The sequence below is a fragment of the Notamacropus eugenii genome, chromosome 1 (assembly GCF_028372415.1).
Source record: "Notamacropus eugenii isolate mMacEug1 chromosome 1, mMacEug1.pri_v2, whole genome shotgun sequence".
Classification (NCBI taxonomy): domain Eukaryota; kingdom Metazoa; phylum Chordata; class Mammalia; order Diprotodontia; family Macropodidae; genus Notamacropus; species Notamacropus eugenii.
The window spans coordinates 242,302,869-242,323,447 of NC_092872.1; the positions used below are offsets into that span (position 1 = coordinate 242,302,869).

Genomic DNA, 20,579 nt, shown 5'->3' on the forward strand with positions numbered 1-20,579 from the left:
AGCCCTATGAGGCTTTCCCCAAGCTGACGATATTGACCTTTTCAGACTTTTCTATAGCCCTTTGACCAGAGTTTCCTTTTGTGCTGATCTCTATCATTCTTACTTATTTATGTAAATCACAGACTTCTTATGAGATCACAAGTTCCTTTAGAGCAAACACTGTCTTACTGCAATTTTATCTTCTTACTACCTAGGTCTGTGCCTCATATAAAACTTCATAAAGGTTTGTTTGATGGTGTATTATGAAATGAGGCCAGAGCCAAAATTTGGAAGGCTTTAGATCCCAGGGTGAGGAGTCTGTAGATCTCCCCTCCACCTACTTCATCTTCACCAAGCCACATTTAAATAGTGCTTTAACATTTAGGCAATAGGAAGCTATCAAAGATTCTTGAGGCCCAGGGGAGTAATGTATGCTTCTATTAGACCTGCTTCAATTCAGAAATAGATAGAAGAGAGTGATTTTAAGGAAGGAAACCAGTAGGACTGAATGGGGGATGAACTAGGGGAAGGGGGAGTATGCTGGGGAAGCTGACTAAATGCCCCTTTCTGGGGTAAGAGGGGAAAGGCAGCAGTAGGGAGGAGAGTCCTGGAACACTTGGCATCTAGGTCCATTTTCCTGGGACAATCCTGGCTAGTTTGGGATTTGTGTAGGGATGCCCTTCCTTGCTTCCACTATCTCCCCTTATTAAAATGTGAGTTTCTTGAGAGCAGAGACTGCCCTGCCTTTCTGATGGTATTCCCAATGCTCAGCACAGTGTTTGGCACTTAGTAAGCACTGAATGAATGCTTTTTCATTCATTCACTCATTCATTCACTTTGTCCCCTGTGACGTTACATGGGTTCTCACCAATCCTAAGAGCCCCCTCCCCAGGCTCTGAATGACTTCTTGTCAGAACATTGCACAGATGATTCCTGTCTGGGTACATGGGGGGCTAAAGGAGCTCTCTTCCAGTTGTGAAATACTGGGGTTCTGCATTGGAGGCTCACAATCACCCCAGTTGGACTTGCTTCTCTCCTTTGTAGTTGGTCGCCATCTTGCTGCTGTCCTTGCTAGTGAAGAGACGGAGGCTCTGCTTGGGGTGCTGGCATGGGATCTTTGGACTTCCCAGGTAAAGACAAGGATCTGAGGAGGGGAGGAAGCATCCAAGGTGCTGAACCTGCAGGACCTAAGACCAGGGGCAGTGCAGTCTATAGCAGAAGGAGGCTTGGATTTAAAATACAGGGGTTTGGGATTAAATCCCAACCCTGCTTTGTGTTTTTTGTGTGACCTTGGATAAGTCTCAGTTTTCTAATCTATAAAATGAAAATGATAATCACCACACACCTGTCTTCAAGGATTTGGGGCCAGAAAGTGTATGATGAATGTGATCAGTTATTCAGAGCATTGGTCTAAGTTAGGTGCCAGTAGGCACCTATCAAAAGTTAGGGGAATATAAGGTACACAAGGATTTCACAGATATCCTGTGACTGTTAAAGACTTGCCTGAGACTCCTTGGTCCTTTAGGTACTGGTACATTCATTTGAAATTCCTGGAATTCCTTAGAAGATTTAGAAATCCTGATGGGGGCAGGGCTATCTCTTCTAGAGTAATCAGGAGTTAGCTGTGAATTCCAGGGCAGGTTACTTAACTTCTCTGAGACTCAGTTGCTTTGCCTGTAAAATGGAAACAGCCCCATCTCATGGGGTTTTGTGGAAATCTGGTGAGATAATAGGATTGGGATGTGAGCAGCATATATGGGAGGGACTGCTAACTCTAACTTAATATCTCTTCTTATCCCTGTTCCCCTCCCCCCCATCTCATCCATTTGGCTGCAGCCCTTTGGATTTCTTGGCAGAAGAAAGTGGCCGGCTGGTGCCCGTGGCTGTGTTTGGGATCCTCTTCACTAACCTCTGTGTGCTGGGTTTGGATGAAGACCCTTTGCCTTTCCTCCCCATCTCCTCATCAACCAGTCAAGGTAATACTGCATGTAGCTGTGGGCCACTTCATCAATGGCTGTCCTGCCCCCATAGGACTGGGGAGGTGGTGAAACACCTGTAATAGGAAGGAAAGGTCTGCCTGTGTGGGGTGATAGAAGATGCTTGGGGAAGGCTTCCTGGCCTAGAAATACATCCCTGCTTACTTAGTACAGTGCCTGAAATCTTACCATTAGCACTTTCTCCTTTCTTTGGGTTTAGCATTAGGATAATTCTAATAATGGCTGATATTGATAATATTGAAAATAACTAACATTTATAATGCTGATAATAGCTAGTACTTACATAGTATTCTTAAGGTTTGCAAAGAACTTTATAAATATATATGTATGTATATACATACATATATATTTATAACATATATTATATATAATAAAACATTTATACATATATATTTATAAAGTTCTTTGCAAACCTTAAAAATACTATGTAAGTACTAGCTATTATCAGCATTATAAATGTTGGAGATAGGTAGATAGGTAGATAGATAGATAGATAGATAGATAGATAGGTAGATATTCCTTTCAACAAACCCTATGAGGGAAGTGCTATCATAACCCCATTTTACAGAGGAGAAAACTGAGGATGACACATTTTGGGGGAAGTCACACAGCTAGTAAGCATCTGAGGCAGAATTCAAACTCAGGTCTTTATGACTCCAAGTCCACTAGGCTATATAGCTGCCTCTAGATCACCCAGCATTATCCTTTTTAGGGCACTCTCTTTTTCAATACTCAATCACTCCCACCTTGATGCTTTGAATTCTTTCTCCAGACTTTTGCTCTCAACTCCTCCATACAACCTGTCAAGTGCTAGGAATAGACGGCCTCATTTCTCCAATACCAGCTGCCTCTCCAGGCTTCCCTGGAGCAAGATGGATGATTGAGGTCTTAGGTTTCCAATTATTTCTTCCCATGAAAAACAGAAAAATTAGATATTAATGGAGCCTCATTTAAATAGATCAAATGAGGGCCAGAGGACATTAGTAAAGCCTGTGGTTAGGTAGAAGAGTGGTCAGTGAACCGGAAAGGCATGTTTGTCTTGATGAGCCTCTAAGTGGCTGATGAGTTTGAATGTGTCAGGTTTGGTGATTAGCCAATAGCAATTTGGACAAGCAAGCCTGGCTTTCTGGTTTATTGACTGCCTGACTGTTGGCTTTGTAGATATCTTTTGGGGTCCTCACTGGATCTGCCTTGTGGATTTTCTGTTAAAACATCAGTTTCCTCTTGGTTTACCTAATTTCAAATACCAGGATTTCCTCAGAGTCCCAACCTGAGAGTAGGCCATTGTGACCATGTTTTGGGATGTTAGATAGGGAGGCAGGGGACATAGGTTCAAATCCTGCCTTGACTACTTACTACTTTGTGACCTTTGATAAGTCACTTAACCTCTGTGGGTTTTAGTTCCTTCATCTAAGAGTGATTGGTTAAGATGACCTCTAAGGTACTTCCAGGGGTGCTGAGTGGGTACCAGCATATGGAATCATTTCTCTTACCTCTGTCTGACTGAATGGTCTTTTATAGAAAGTTCACTTCTGGCTACAGGAAGATAGTAAGACATGTCCAGGAAAGGAAAGGGAGGGGTGTGTGAAAGAAATCTCACAGAATGGGGGCAGAACATGTCCATCTCTGTTTAAAAGAATTATAATCATGAATGTCAACTACCTGGGGAGTTTTGTTTGAAAGACTTCAGACCTGAGGGAAATCCATTAATGAACCACCAAGCATTTGCTGAGTCTCTCCTGGCCATGTGCTTTATGGTAAAGAGGAAGAAAAGCCCTCCTGGCCCAGAAATGCCAGGAATATCAGCAAATGTTAGACTGTATGGTTCACGTGGATTTGAGATCAGCTTGTTGTTCAGTCGTTTCAGTTGTATCTGACTCTTATTGACCCCATTTTGGGTTTTCTTGGGCAGAGATACTGAAATGGTTTGCCGTGTCCTTCTCCAACTCATTTTACATATGAGAAAACTGAGGCAAACAGGGTGAAGTGACTTGCCGAGGGTCACATATCTAGTGTCTAAGCCTGGATTTCAATTCAGGTCTTCCTGACTCCAGGCCAGGCACTCTCTCTACTTCACCTAATTGCCTTTACTTTTGCCATTTACTAGCTGTGTGACCTTGGGCAAGTCATATGACCACTGTAGGTCTCTGTTTCCTCATCTGTAAAATGAAGGCATTGGATTCAGTGGTTTCTAACATCCCATCCAGCTTTAAATCTATGATCTGGAATAGTCAGAGAGGTCTTTCTGGAGAGGTGACAGAATATGGAGAATGTATGAGATGGCATCACTGTTCAGAGCCCCTCTGGAGTACTTTTCCAGTTGTGACATATTATAGGATGATATTAACCAGCTGGAGAATATGAGGGGGAGACAAATGAGGATGAGGAAGAGAAGAGAGAACCTGTGAAGGAAGGTCTCTTAGAAGAATGGGGATGTTGAGTCTGAGAAGAGGAGCCTTGGGAGGCTACAACAGTCCTCAGGTATTTGAAGGGTTCACATGTGGAACAGGGGTTACATTTATCATGCTCAGTCACAAAGAACTGATTTAAAGCATTGGCCAGAAGTGGCAGATCTATTAGAGGGTGTTCTGGGCTGCCTCAGGGAGTGGTGGGCTCCTCTTCCCCAGGGATGCTCCAAGAGAGGTTTCTGTCCAGATATGGGCAGGTTGGAAGCTTCATTTCTGAATCCCCTTCTACCTGAGAGATTTTGTGATTAAGGGGCTTGAACTGGAGGACATGCAGGCAGAGGGGATTCAAAAAGCTATTCCAAGCAGGGGGAATATAGCATTCTATGCATTGGGGAAAAGCCAAGGATGACACATAGGTTGGGGGAAGGGAGGAGGAGAAGTTGGACATTGAGACCCATCAGTGATGATAGTTTGTCTAAATATTCATTTCTGGAGCCATGTTGCATTGCCTCTTTCCCGATTCTCCCATGTTCCAGGCAGGGGTGAAGGTGGGGGTGGGGTTGTGTCTGTGCCAATTGCTTTATCAGTTGACTCCTAGTTCCAGCTGGAAGGAGTGGGGGACATTGGAACTGAGGATGGCACAGAGAAATGTGCTGCTAACTGGGCACCTCAGTCTGTTGAAAATGCACAAATCCTCCTGGGCTCAGCTGGCCAGGTTAAAGGGAGCTTTGCTGGGGCTCCTCTAGTTTTTCTGGCACTCGGACTCATGTGAAATGCCCTGGGGTAAGGGCTGTACTACAGATCCGGGGACCCTTCCTGGAGGGAGGTGAGAGCTTGGCCTGTGGTCTTGCACCACACAAGACATTGCCAGGCAATGGTAACTGGCAAAGGGTTTGTCATCTGGGGTAATAGACACAAGAGCTGAGTTTGAATTTGAATTCTTGTTTCAAATTAATTCATGTCAAATCACTTGCTTTATAATTCATGGAATGAACTCATGGCAAGTAATTTTACTTCTGTGGGACTTGGTTTCCCCATTTCCAAAATGACGCTTACGATCCTTGTCCTAGGTGTCCCAGAGAGACTCAAGAAGCTGATATATGGCACACCCAGCTCAATGTCTGGTCCCTAGGCTTCTTACATGGTCATTAGCAGCTGCCTCTTACTGTTAGCCAATTAACTTTCAGGGAAGCTTAGCTTATTTTAGTCCCTTCTCCCACAGTAGCACAGTATAGTTCAGGATCAAATAGAATTGATTTTTTTATTATCTGCTATTTTAGATTACCCCGTTACTTATCCCTGCCTAACTTTGGCGTCAGTTGAGGTGGTCAGTAATAGGCAGGGGCCATATGGAGGAGACCAGGGAGAATTCTCGTTCTTCATCCTTGGAAGCTCCCCGCATGGTTGGGAAGCCAGGGATCACTCACAGAAGATGAACTGGAACATTCTGAACCAAGTTCAGAATGACATCATCCGCTCAGGTTGCTGGAAGAATTCGGCAAGACTTAGAGTTAGGGGTTAATCCAGGGGAGGTGGCAATGTGGTAGTGATAGAGGGTAGGATTGGTGGCTAAGGGAAGCAGGGAGAGGAATGAAGTCCCAGACATAGGGACAGTAGAAGCCCGGGCTACAAGGTGGGACTTAGTGTAGCTCATGGGCAGAAGGTGTACAGATACTGACGTCCAGACTCTCCCTACGGGTCAAGGGGGGCAGCTAGGTGGTGCAGTGAATAGAGCACCAGTGCAGGAGTCAGGAGGACCTGAGTTCAAATCTCACCTCAGAAACTTGACATTCACTAGCTGTGTGACCTTGGGCAAGTCACTTAACCCCAGCTGCCTCATCCTGGGTCATCTCCAGTCATCCTGATGAATATCTGGTCACTGGATTCAGATGGCTTTGGAGGAGAAGTGAGGCTGGTTACCTGCACAGCCCTCCCTCACTCAAAACAAAGTCAAGGGCAAGTCATGTCATCATTTCTCTGATGGCATGGTCTTCTTCAGTAATGAAAGATGAAGACAACAACAGGCTTCTGGGGTCTCTCACTGGGTGAATCAGCTTCATTTAGCCCTGACATGACCCTTATGAGAAAAACCCAAGACTTTGGCTGAGTAACTATGACCCAAGTACTCCCCCCTCCTCCCAATTCCTCTATCTGTCTTCCTTCCTCTAGGTTACTGGAAGTCTGTGGCTTTGCTCTACTACCCTGCCCTCTATTACCCTCTGGTGGCATGCGCCACGGTCCGACACCATGCTGGATACATCCTGGGCTGCTTACTCTCCTGGGCTCACTGTGGGATCCAAATATGGCATAAAGTGGAGTGCCCTCAGACACCCAAGGTAAGTCCTGCCCTGGCAGAGCATGTCAGTTTGTGGGGAGATGCAAATACAGCCTGCTCCATGAAAGGGGCTGCTTCACTCAGGGTCAAGAAGCCTGGTATTCATATCTTGCCCATGTCCCTATTCCTCATCCTTACTCATCTCAGGCAGGTCATGAGCTTGGGTTCCTTAGCTACAAAACAGGGGGCTGGGTTATATGGTCCCTAAGATCCTTGGAGGAATCTGGGGGCTCAGTGAGTACAGTTCTGGCCCTGGAGTCAGGAAAACTTGGGTTTAAATCCAGCCCCACATACTTACTTGTTGCATGTTCCTGAACAAGTTACAACCTCTGCTTGCCTCAGTTTCTTCAACTGAAAATGGAGATATTAATAGTACCTATCTCGTAGGGTTGTTGTAAGGATTAAATTGGGAATAGGAGAAGTCAGGAAAGGCCCTCTGGAGGTGGAAGGACTTGACTGGGGCCTTGAAAGATAGGGAGGCTTGGGAGAGGGAAGGGAAGGGATTCTGCATGGGTGTGGGGTGAAGTAGGGTGAACGCGATGCCTGAAGCAACCAGCCGGGATGCACCTGCCATGAGCCTCAGACAGTGAAGAGACCAGCTCAGCGGGAGCAGATGGAGGGTCCATGTGGGAGAGAAGTGTGATAATAGGCTGAGGGGCAAGGGGGTGGGCTACAGACTGAGGAGGACTTGGGATAACACTGGCCTAAGTCCAGGGTTTCTCCTGTAAACCGTGAGGAGTCATCGGAGCATCTAGAGATGGAAAGTGACTGCATAGAAGTCAGGACCATGCAATTTAAAAAAGAATCCATCTATTCCTTTCTTCTTTCAATTATTCAATTGTTTTGCTGTTTTTATTGAAGAAAATAACAACCTTGTTTGAACCACAGAAGACTGCTATGTATATATATATGTATGTATACACACATGCATATATATACACACATGCATGTCTACATATACATATATGTACCATATGCATGTATATGGTGTCCCAAAAGTCTTAGCCCAGGTTTAAGCTTTAATGACCTTTAAATAGCACTTAGCACAGTGCTAGGCACACAGTAGGTGCTTGATAAATATTTATTGATAGAGTGATTTAAATAACTTTAATAGTTTTAAACTGCACTAAGATTTTTGGGCCATTGTACATATATAGATACACATACATGTATAGATACACACACATATATGTCACAGTCATAGTTCACATTTACATAGAACAAGTTACTCTCATGTCCATTTTACAGATGATTAAATGGAGCCTCAGAACTCTAAGCGATTTGCTCAGAATCGCTTAACTCAGAAGTGTCAGCTTCAAACCCAGATTTTCTGACTCTTGCGTTACAGCTGCATTTGCCTTCATCTCTCTCCAGGTCCATCCCCTTCGCCCCACACTTGTGGAGGTCAATTTGAGACCCCAGGGAGGTGGGCAGGCCTGGTTGTTAGTCTTGTTCAGGGATGGGGGCTGAGGGTTGGGTGGGGAGGAGGTGGGATAGCAGCTCAGGGAGCTGTTGGTCTGTCCAGGTCTACAGGTACTATTCCCTGCTGGTCTCCGTGCCCCTCCTCTCTGGCCTTGTGCTCCTGAGCCTTTGGTATCCTGTGCAGCTCCTAAGAAGTTGGAGTGGGAGGATGGCCCCCACCGGCCCAGAGGTAATGTGGGGGCTGCTCAGGCTGTCTCTGTGCCATGCCAGGCAGCTTTGGAAGATGTGTGGTGGAGGTGGGCACCGAGCTTAGCCTGTGGGTAGAGATAATAATCATGACTCACATTTCTATGGCAGATTTACATGTCCCTACAATACCCTGTGAGGGAGGGAGGATCATTCCTGTTTTATGGGGATGGGAAAACCATAGACTCCAAAGGTTAAGTGATAGTCCCCCTGGCTGCCAGATCAGTGAACTCTCTATGACAACAAATCAATTTAGTAGCATGCATTTATTAAGCACCTACTGTTTATAGCCAGACACTCTGCTAGCTCTTTCTATGACAACCAACCAGAAAGTCAGCAAGCATTTAGTCATGGTAGCTACCATTTATATAGCACTTACTATGTGTCAGGCATTGTGTTTTATGATTATTATCTCATCTGATCTTCACAGCAACCCTGGGAGATAGGTGCTGTTATTATCCCCATTTTACAGATAAGAAAACTGAGGCAAAGAGAGGCTAAGCAACTTAACAAGGGTTACCCTTGTAACAAGGGTTACAAGGGTAAGTGTCTGAGGCCAGATTTGAACTCACAAAGATGAGCCTTCCTGACCCGAAGTCCAGTGCTCTCTCCACTGCAATTTTGAATAACACTGACTAACTTCTCTCTCTTTAATAACAATTGATATCTAGGTAGCTTTTTAAGTTTTCTGATAAAAATTGCCTAACCTCCTTGATACCCAGTTTTGATCCTGGCCTGGCATTTTTGTATACTGCTCTAGGGTCACTTGTCCGCTCAAGCTTCTTTCCCTGACCTGGGACTTCATGCCTGTGTAACTACCACCTTCCTAAGCTGCTGGAGAAAGTCACATAATTGGCTGATTTCATTCAGTAGGCATTCATGGTACCTGACCTCAGCTGGGCCTTCCCGCTGTTTCCTAATCCTTCCATTCTGCCCTCATTGATCCTCTATCTTGCTCCCTGCAGACAATTCCAAACGCTTTTCTTCTCTCCTCCCCACCCCCACACTCACAGGGGAGGACCACACTTCCTCTTTTCCTCCTCAAACCCAGGATCAAGGTTACCCAGCATGAGCTCCCTCTGCTCTCCTCCTCTACCTTCTCCTCTCCTTCCCTTCAGTCTCAGATAAAGAAAGGTCCCTATTCTTTGTCCTGCATTCTATTTTCTCTTTCCCAAAACTGGCTACATTCAGCATCCTTGCTTTCTCATTCATCTTCAATCCCTCCCTCACCAACGGTTTTTTTCCATCTGTGCACAATCATTCAGGCCCCTCTAGTCCTTAAAAAAAAATCTGTCCCTGGATCTTTCTCCCCCATCTGATGATAATCTCATCCACCTCTTACCCATCACTGTTAAATTTCTTGAAAAAGTTGTTTACAGTAGATGTCTCCCCTCTCTCATTCTCCACTTTCCCTTCAAACTCTTGTCATTATGCATCAACCCTAATTGCTGCCTTTAAGCTCTGTAATGACCCAATTACTACAGGCAATGGATTTTTTCTTATTCCTCATCAGCAGCCTTTGACGCTTTGGACTGTCCCTGCCTATTAGTGTCTTGAGACATCACATGCTCTTGGTTTTCCACATTTCCTGATCCTTCTCTGTCTCTTTAGCTGACTTCTCATCCTCAACCTGACTTAACACAAGCATCCTTGGCCCCCTTGCCTTCTCTCATGGTCTCATCTATTTAAATGGCATCAGTGACCACCTTTATGCATTTCCATGCCTTCATCCTCATGCCTAACCTTTCTCCTGAAATCCAGACCCACATCTCCATCTGGATGATGTCCTTGTATCTTAAACCTGCCATGCCCAAAATGGCTCATCTTCTCCCTAAACCTATTTCTACTGTCTAGAGGCAGCTGGTAGTACAATGGATAGACCATTGGGCCTAGAGTCAGGAAGACGTGAGTTTGAATCTAACCTCAGATGCTTAGTAACCATATGGCCCTGGGTAAGTCACTTACCTGCTGTCTGCCTCAGTTTACTCTAAAACGGGAATAATGATAGCACCTACCTCTCAGGGTTACTCTGAGGACCAAATGAGATAATATTTGTAAAAAGTTCTTAGCACAGGGTCTGACGCGTAGAAGGAACCATGTAAGTGCTTTTTTTCTTCTTACTCCTTTTAATAACCGTCTTTGGCACCACTGTTGACCTAGTCTTCAGGGGAGTATCCTTGACTCTTCTCTCTCTCTCATGTTTCATATGTCATAAGTTGCCGGGTTCTATCAATTCTACATCTGCAATAATTCCAACATTTTCTTCCTCTTTTCTATCTCTTCCATCACCACTCCAGTGCAGGGCCTCATGGACCCCTCCTCTTCTGATAGGATTTTCTGCCTTTTTTGTCCTGCCTCTCCAGTCCATCATCCAACCTTCCATTGCCAAGATAATCTCTCATACATTCCTCTAGTATGTTACTCCCCTGCTCAAAAGTCTTCTGTGTCTCTGCCTAGCATTCAAGATCCATTACATTCTGGAACCACCTTATCTTTCCAGCTCTCTCTCATAGAATTGCCTTCTGTATAATCTATACCTTGACCAAACTGGATTCTTGTTTTGGCCTCCAGACACATCCTATGCTTTCCCTGGTCTGTCCTTTACTAGCCATGTAAACTTGGTCAAGTATTTTGCTTTCTCTGTACCTTGTTTTCTTCATCTGTAAAAAAAAAGGGGGGGGGGGGTGGGGGAGGGGAATTTTACAGTCACACAATCTGTGCAGAGCCAAGACTAGATCCTGGAACTCCTGACTTCCATCCCAGGAATCATTTCATGCCCATTATGACAGGGCTGTACTCTACTTCAGTCCTCCTTCTGAGGAAAAGGGGTGGCCAGAATTGTTTGCTCTGTTTTACATCTTTCAGAGAAGAAAAGACACTCACAGCCCTCCTGGGACATGGCTGAGATGGCAGACTCAGATACTTACTAGTTGTGTGACCCTGGGCAAGTCACTTAACCCTGTTTGCCATAGTTTCCTCATCTGTAAAAACTTGAAGAAAGAAATGGCAAACCCCTCCAGTATTTTTGCCAAGAAAACCCTAAATGGGATTGTTGAGGGTTAGGTGTGCTGGGAGACAGAAATAGCAAGACATGGGTCCTGTCCAAATAAATTGGATGTAAGCCTTCTTTCAGCCAAAGGAAAACAAAGTTTATTAAAGATCTGCTATATTGGGTAGACTATTAAGGAATCTGAGCATTTGTGATGCTTGTTTTGGCAAGGGGTCCAGAATGAATCTGAGTAGCTTCATGGAAACAAGATGGATCTTATATAGAAAGACTGTGGGAGGACCTAGGGTTGGCCAAGTGGCCAGAGGTGATGGAAGGGGTGGGGTGGGGTCTAGGGAGGATCTTGATGGGAGTGGCTAGTAGGCTGGGGGGACTACAGGTTGGAGAAGGGGATCTAAGAGAATGGGGTTTTGATGGGGTCAAGGGTGGGAAGTAGCTGAAGGCTATCTGGAGATAACATGCAATGGAGGGCCAGGCTAAGTTATGGGTAACCAAAAATTGGGCATAGCTATAAAGAAAGGCTTATAGCCTCAGGAGGTGGGAAGATTGAAGGGTGTTCCTAAAGCCTGTACCCCATCAGGGTCATGGAGAGTTGGCTTTGAAATTAGGTATCTAGAATCCTGGATTTGGAGTCAGAAAGGTCAGAGGTGAAATCTTTCCTCAGACACTTACTGGCTGTGTGACTTAGACAAAATCATTGAACCCTTCGCAACCTCAATTTTTTCATCTGTTAAATGGGGATAATAACAGCACCCATCACACAGAGTTGCTTTGAGGATAACATTAAGACTGCTGACTTTCAAACTGTTTCCCAGTTTGGACTGCCTTTCCCCCATGTTTATTAAAGAGCTTTACCAACCATAAAGCACTCTGAATGCTAGCTGCTATCATCACTACGGTCACTGCTGCTGTTTTGTTGTTAGTTACGACCCCCTCCAAGCCTCAGTTTCTCTTCCATACAACAAAAGGGTTTGGGCCAAAGTTCTGGGGTTCTAGATCAAGCTTTGACTGTCCAAAGCCACCATCTTTCAAAGTGGAGAGGAACCAACTCCTTGACCATCCAAGGCCATTTTGTAATTCAATTCCAGTCAAGTTTCTAGGCCCTGTGGTCCAGGCTGGGGATAGGAAAGACCAAAACAAAAAAGCCCTTTCCTCAGTGGGTTACATTCTACATACAGTAGAAAAACGATAAACACAAAGTCTAGGCAGAAATAAATAAAAGATAATTTCCGGGGGATGTGCAGATTGCACTAATGATGAGGGGCAGGGGGAAGGAAGGAATCAGGAAAGGCTTCTTGAAGGAAGTAAACTAAGGAGTTCCAAGAGGTGGATATGAGGCAAGATGACGGTCCTGGTAGGTAGAAGGCATAGACTATGCAAAGGCTTAAAGGAAGGATATAGATGGTTGTCTACAAGGAAAAATAAGTAGACAAGTTTGGCCAATAATAGAGGATGTGAATCAGTCAATTAACAAACATTTGTTAATTAGCTACTCTTTCGCAGGAGCAACTGGGTAGATAGTGCCATAGTGCATGGAGCCCCAGGCCTGGAGTTAGAAAGACTCATCTTCCTCAGGTCAAATCTGGCCTCAGACACTTCCTAGCTATGTGACCCTAGGCATGTCATTTAATCTTGTTTGCCTCAGTTGCCTCATCTGTAAAATGAACTGGAGAAGGAAATGGCAAACCATTCCAGTATCTTTGCCAAGAAAACCCCAAATGGGGTCATGGAGGGGGAGATATGACTGAAACAACTGAACAACACTGTTCATTAGATTCTCTACTGGATGCTGGAGATAGAAGAACAAAAATGAAATATTCTCTGTCCTCGAGGAGTTTCTAGAAAGAGGAATATTATGTAATTAACCTAGAAAAGGGATTTGAATGTTCAATGGATGAATTTCTATGTTTTCCTGGAGGCAACTGGGATATACTGATGCTTCTTGGTTAGGGAGGTAGCATGGTCAGACTTATGCTTTAGCTTCATTAATTAGGCATCTTTGTGGAAGATGGGTTAGAGAGACTGGATACAATGCAGACCCATTGGGAGTTTATTGCATTAGCCTAGGTCTGCATTGATGAAGGTCTGAACCAGGTGTTAGCTGGGAGCAGAGAGGAAGGGATGGACACAAGAGATGTCTTGGAGGTAGAATAGACAAGGATCTGATGCTGCTGGGATGTAGGGGAGGGGGAGTAACTGAGCCCAGAGAGTGAAGGATGATTCTAAGGTGGTGCTGGAGGTGAGTGGAGGATGATTCTAAGGTGGTGCTGGAGGTGAGTGGAGGATGGTGGGACCAGGTGTCCTGGAGTTAACCCTTCTTTGGGGCTTTCTTCTGGGAGTTTTTTCCTGCTCTGGAGAAAATATAAGGACTCCTTGTCTCTTCTTTTCTTCATTTACTTCCAGATACAGAAGAGAAAGAAAATCCTCACTTATATAAACCCCTTAGTGCAAGAGGATTAGACCTCAAAGTCCCTGATTCAAGCCCATATTAGGGGACCTGATCCTGCTCTATAGGAATGAGGGGGCCAGGGCAATAGGGGAGGTAGGGGTACATTTAGAGTTATGGCAATGACTATGTAATCTCATGTGTTTGTTTCCTGATTTGGGGGCAAAGAGGCCAGGCCAGACAGAGGAGGGGTCCCACCCTGTGGGCCCCAGGCCCTTCCCAACAGCAAAAGTTCTGAATAGGATTTTGCCAAATCCTCTTAGTGTGGTGTTCTTGCCTGGTCCCAGTGGAGATGTTCCAGGCCAAGAGCATGAGGCCTGGAATGACCCCATTGCCTAACTCTTTGCTCTAGCTACTGAGTCCTGCAGCTAGATGTGACCTCCCGTAGGAGGCTGACTGACCTGCATCTGAGCAGCCTTGGTCTTCATGCTCATGGCAGGAAGGGAGTGAGTAAATAGCAGAAGCAGGTGGGACTTTCTATAGATAGAGGCCAAGAAAAAATCTGGCAGCCGGGGCTGTTGATTGTGTAGCTGTTGACCCTCTGTCCTGAGGTAGATTCCCTTACACAAGAGACTCAAAAAAAAGAGGATTCCCCCAGTTTGAGAAGAACCTTAGCATAAAGGCACAGGGAAGGAGCAGATAACGTTTAAAGGTCAACATTTGTTAGCCAAGAAAGCACCTTGTCTGCTGTGAACTCAAATCATTTTTTGTACTTGAATAAAAGACTAAGACTGGTGGATTTCCTAATTTGGACTATCTTTCCCCCACCAGCTTGCTGAATGAATGAAATTTGACCAAATCAATCATTCAATCAAGTATAATCAATTAAGCACCTACTATGTGCTATAGGACATAGAAGTTCTATGTACTTCTGAGGATACTGAAGCATAGACACCTCTCTCCAAGGAATTCGTGCAGTGATGGGGGAGATAACATGCAAACAGCTATCTATCAACAAGATATATACAGGAAAAATTGGGAAAACCTCTAGGGGAAAGATAAAAAGATTAAGGAGGACTAAGAAAGACTTCTTAGAGAAGATGGGATTTTAGTTGGAACTTGGAGGAAGTCAGGGTAGCCAAGAGGTAGAGATGAGAAGGGGAGAAAGCTCCAGGCTTTGGGGTCAGTTTGTGAGAATACTCCAAATCAGGAGATGGGGTGTCTAGTTCAAGAAACAGCTAAGAGTCCAGTGTCACTGGTGAAGGGGAATAAAGTGTAAAAAGACTGGAGAGATACAAAGGGACCAGTGATGAAGGGCTTTAAAAACCAAACAAATATTTGATCCTGGGGGTGTTGAATGGAGTGGGGTGGGGAGGAGTGATATAGTCAAATGTGTCCTTTACCATAATAATCAATAAATTTCTTTGGAATACTTATGATAATGATGAAAGTAACCTTTGGGGTATTTGGACACAGATCTATTATATCACCATTGTATGGAATTCCCAGAATAGAAAAATCCCTCTACTATAAAGATAGGCATCCCCCCTGTAATTTGTAGTTTTAAAGACTTACCTAGTGGATCAAGGGGTTAAGGGACCCCTTAAGATGCTCATTTCCCCACATCTATTCTTTGGCCAAAGCAGGCTTTGAACTTGTCTTCCTGAGTCCAAGGTTGGTCCTCTATCCACTAAACTTTCCCATCATAACAATTGACACTGAGATATAGCCCTTTGAGATCTGCAAAGGTTCACAGACATTATCTACAGTGATTTTCCCAGAAATCCTGAGAAGGAGGTGTTTTGATCCCTGTTTTCAGATGAAGAAACTGGGGATTACAGAAATCTAGTTATTTGCTCCTGGTCATAGATAGGTATGGGTAGCAGAATTTGAATCCAGGTCTTCCTAACTCCCAGCACTGCCCACTAAGCTAAGCTGCCTCTGGGTCCTTCCCCAATACATGCTATGTTCCCTGACCTCATCAGCACAGTCTTTCTTTCCCCAGATGCAGGTCACCTGTTCCCCCTCTTAGTAATAGCTAAGTTGGGGCTGGCTAAAGTCAGCTGTTTTTCCAAACTTCTGGGGATAGTTTGTCCTCACATTACTAAAGCTGGTCCTCACATGGCAGGTCTGTCCCAGAAGCCTTTCCAGCTAGGGGGCCCCAGTGAGAGCCTGGCCTTTATTGATGCAGCCTTCAAGAGCCTGAGGTCGCTCCTAGATTTTGAAAGGGTGTGGAAAGCACTGACTGTGAAGTTGTAGAATCTGGATCTAAATCCTGATTCTGTCATTTTTAGCCTCTGTGACCTTGAGTGAGTCATGTCCAATAGCCACTGGTCTCAGCTGGGGTCAGAACAGGTCCAGAGTGGGATCAGGAAGTGGAGAGGGAGATAGAAGAGGGTGTAGTGAGAGGAGGCAGTGCTAGCTTGGGTGGGGGCAGAGCTTCTGCCAAGCCAAGGGTTTCCACCTAAGGCCCAACAAGAGGCAATCAATTCCATCAGACTTGGGAGTCTCAAAGAGGGAGCTGTGTTTTTCCATCACACTGGGAACTCTGTGAAGGAAGAGACTGGGGCCTCAGTTTCCACATATGTAAAAGGATGTGATAGGAGTAGATGAATATTAAAGTGGTTTCCAATTCTAAATCCTTTCCTCTCTGCAGGACAACAGTAACTATGCTACTGTAAGGGCCCCTAGTTGGCAGTGGATAGAATGCCAGGCCTGGAGTCAGAAAGACTCATCTTCCTGAACTCAAATCTGGCCTCAGATACTTGCTAGCTGTGTGACCCTATGCGAGTCACTTAAACTCTGTCTACCCAAGTGTCTCATCTATAAAATGAGCTGGAGAAAGAAGTAGCAAACCACTCCAGTGTCTATGCCAAGAGTATCTCCAATGGAGTCATGAAGAGTTGGAAATGACTGAAAAAACTGAACAATAAATATCACTCTAAGGTTTACTAATTGTTTCATCACAATGACCCTAGGAGGTAGAGTGTAATTATTATGCCCATCTCTCCTATGAGAAAACTGAGGCCAAATGATTTGACCATCGCTGGGCAGTTAATAAATGAACAGAACCTGGTCTTGAACCTGAGAAATAAAGCGCTCTTTCCACCATGCCTCACTAGAGAATGTAAAGATGTAATGACATCATGTTTTAAAATTCCAGAGCTCATCATAACAAAAACATTTAGCCTTTTTGTACCCAGTGAGTCATCACAGGTGATGGCCCTTGCTGGTTCTGTGTTCTCTCTGCAGGTGATGGAGGAAAGCTATTATGAAGACTATCTCAGGCACACCCTCAGTGGGAAGAGGTCAAAAAGCAGGTAGAGAGTCTATACCTTCCATTATTCCCCCATAATCTCAGCTGGGATCAAGAGAGGCCCCAGTGGAAGAGGTGGGAGAGGGGGCACCTCAGAGGACTGCAAGCCTGAGTGGGGACAAAGCTTAGGGTGAGTTAGGGTCTCCACCTAGGATCTAATGAGGACCTTCCTACTCCCTCAGATTTGGGGTGTGTATATGTATATGTATATGTATATGTGGGAGGATCCTAAAGAGAGGACCGTTTCTTCTCCCAGGAGCTCCCTGAGAGAAGGGACTGGGTCTTTTCTCCCTGTCTATCCCAAGGGTGTCCAATGCAGAGCTTGGCACATGATCATCCCTCTATCAATTACTACTGATCACCAGGATTGTGGCTTGCCTGTCCCCTAAAATTGTTTTTTTTTTTAAAATTTTATTCATTTTTGCCAAGCCATCTTTGTCTGTGTTTCTCAATTCCAGCTCCATGGTGACCAACCCAAGCTTTCCCTCCCGGGTCTTGTTCTGTTTCCTCTCTTACATCTACATTCCACAACGAGGTACTGCATGTTTGGGGGGTAGAGGTCAGCTGATGGTACCTGGAGGACTCTTATGATGATTTCCTTCCCACCCCCACTCTGCTTCTAGCCGCAAGAAGCCATCTGTTTTTGGCTTTCTCAGGGAAGCCATCTGGGAATGGGCTGCTGCTACGCTAGACATGGGAGTTACCCAATTTTCCTCATTGGCTCCCCCAGTCCTTCCCAACCACCCTTCTGATCTGAGTGTGGCTAATGCAGAAGGGAGGTCAGCATAGGCTATTGGAGTAGGGGGAGGGGGTGGCACTGGGACTAAATGATTATCCATATTCTTAGTTTCTTTTCTTTTTTACTCAGTCCACAAACATTTATGAAGTGTTTGCTGTATGCAGAGCCCCATGGGAAGTGATTGAAAGAGACAGTTTAGATGAGACATAGACATAGACCCTGGAGGTTATGATATGATACTAATGCAGATATATCATTTACCCTATGAGTGTTTGTGCGTGGGGGAGGAGGGGGTGGTCAAAGGAGACTTCCTGGAAGAGCTGATTTCAGGGGGCAGGTTTGAGAAGAAATGCAGACCTAAGGAAGATGTAGAAATTGGTTCTTGGCTTTGAGTCCCAGATGTCCAGTCAGAGCAGGACAATAACGCTGCCTTCACCAGAAGCATGGTGGGTTTACATGAGGACTCATGGAAGGAAAGTCTCAAGGCCTAGGAGATGCTCTAATGCTACTACCATTCTCCTTATGAGACCAGTCAGTCTTGAGATAAGTTCATCTACCTCTGAAGGTCTTTTACAGAGTCCTTTTCAGTTCGGCTTCACTGATGTGGGCTTTAAGAACCTGAGGTCACATCCATGTCACTGTGAGACATTGGAGAATGACTTGAGGTGAAAGATGGCTGGTTAAGGGTTAACATAAAGAGTCAGAAGATGTAGATATAAATCTTTTGTCTACCATTTACTACCAATATGACCTCAGCAACTTACTTCCTCTCCTTAAATTAAAGAACATGGGAAGGTTGGTACAAGGGTTAGAGCCTGGTACTAGAGAGACCAGAAGCACTTTGGTCCCTAGGTTGAGCCTGTGTGATCAGTAGAGTAGACCTCTGGGAATACCAAGTAGGTTCTGGTCACACTAACCTTCCCTTTGGGTACTGCAGGTTTCCGGCTTCCCCTGAAACTCATCATTTCAGTGACCTTGGCAGTGATCACAATTTACCAGGTAAGGTTCCAACTCATACCCGACCAAAAATTCTGTCTACACTATCCCCAAGAAATGATCATTCAGACTTTGGGTGCAGATCTCCAAAGAAGGCAGAACAACTGTATCCTGAAATAGTCTATTCAGCTTTGGATGAGTAGGTCTTTAAGCAGGAGCTTAAACCATTGTGAGACATGTTAAAGTGGGGATTCCTCTAGAGTTTGGGGGTCAGTATGCTTCCTCTCAACACTCATATCCAAGACTGTTATTCTTGTTACATTAAGCCTACATCTGTCTTTGTGTAGCATTGACCCATTGATCATAGTTCTTCCTTCTAGGGTCATGCAGGATGAGTTTCTGCCACATGAGATAATATGTGTAAAGTGCTTAACATGTTGCTCACTACAGCCCTTCTTATACTTACAGACAACTATACAATGGCTAGAATGCTGGGCTTGGAGTCATAAAGATCTGAATCCAAATCCTATCTCAGACACTCTGGGCAAGTCAGAGTCTCTCTCAGCCTCAGTTTTCTTATCTCTAAAACGGGGATAATTACATTACCTACCTCTCAGGGTTTTGGGGAAGAGCAAATGAGATTACCTTCAAGTGTTATATAATCTTTTTGAGACTTCTCTTCTCCAGCCTAAATATCCCTTACTCCATCACTGGATTCCTCCATGGTGTGGTCTCAAGACCTTTCATGCTGTGGCTTTCCTGCCAGCTCGCTAATGTTCATCCTGAAATATGGTGCCCAAAACTGAACATACTCTAGGACAAGGGCAGAGTGTAAGGGGACCATCACCTCCCTTACCAGAGACCTCTTAATTGCTCCTTAATCACTGGTGTGTGAGTTATCTCCTGTTCCTCTTTCCCTAGGGGACGAGAAGAAAAAGAATTCATAAAAACCATATCAAAATTCATAAAAATCGTATCAAAATTCATGCACATCATTACTCCCAAGAAAGAACAATTCATCCCAACACTTAGTTCACCCTCACATAGGCACTTTTCCCTAAATAGCATCCTCAAAAAGCCCTCTACAGTCAGAGCCTTCTAATCTGAATTTTTTGTGGCCCAGATGGCCAGGATAAAGAAGAGAACAGTCGGCGGGTGTTAACACTTTCAAATACATGCAGTGATCTCCTCCTAGGATAAAAAATTGCTTTCTGGTAAAGAGATATGCTGTATTCTGGGACCAACTTCCATGACCAGAGAAAGCCTTCTAATTACAATGATTGATGATCAACAGATTCTCCTTTTCTTTAAAAAAATTTCTGGTTAACATTATGGAGATCAACTTCTGGTTAGCCCTGGAGGAGATGATCACCGATCATGGGTTACTGGGGTCTGAATGAATGAATGACTGAGTTTTAACCATTCCATAAGCCTGTAGTGCTCTACAAAATCCTAGGGGCCAGACCAAGATAATGTTGTCATTGCTTCTCAGGAGGCCCTGCTGTTCCTGGTGGCTTTTGTTCCCATCCTCCAAAAGGCCAGAGCAGGAATCACAGAAGAAATCACCTACCTGCTGGCTGGTTTTGGGTTGGTCCTCTCAGAAGACAAGTTGGAAGTGATAGAGCTGGTGAAGTACTACCTATGGACTTTAGAAGGTGAGGATGCTGGGAAGTTCCAGATGTGATGCTTAGGGTTGAGAGGGGAATTAAGGATCATCTCATTCATCCTCTTGTCTCAAGATGGGGCTGCACTTGCATGCAGCTCTATCATGGGGGTCAATGGTCCTTCAGTTTTCAAAGACCACTGGA

General features: G+C 44.7%; 1 protein-coding gene across 2 annotated transcripts in view; it reads left to right on the forward strand.

Moving 5' to 3' along the window:
• The window catches only part of STRA6 (signaling receptor and transporter of retinol STRA6), a 76,893-nt gene that overhangs the window by 38,917 nt on the left and 17,397 nt on the right, over positions 1-20,579 (forward strand). For both annotated transcript variants that reach the window (XM_072628387.1, XM_072628388.1), the window contains exons 4-11: positions 1,024-1,109; positions 1,816-1,955; positions 6,554-6,720; positions 8,245-8,370; positions 17,033-17,100; positions 17,555-17,631; positions 18,773-18,834; positions 20,264-20,426. In XM_072628387.1, coding sequence (XP_072484488.1) covers positions 1,024-1,109; positions 1,816-1,955; positions 6,554-6,720; positions 8,245-8,370; positions 17,033-17,100; positions 17,555-17,631; positions 18,773-18,834; positions 20,264-20,426 — 889 coding nt within the window. The remainder of the gene's footprint in view (positions 1-1,023; positions 1,110-1,815; positions 1,956-6,553; positions 6,721-8,244; positions 8,371-17,032; positions 17,101-17,554; positions 17,632-18,772; positions 18,835-20,263; positions 20,427-20,579) is intronic.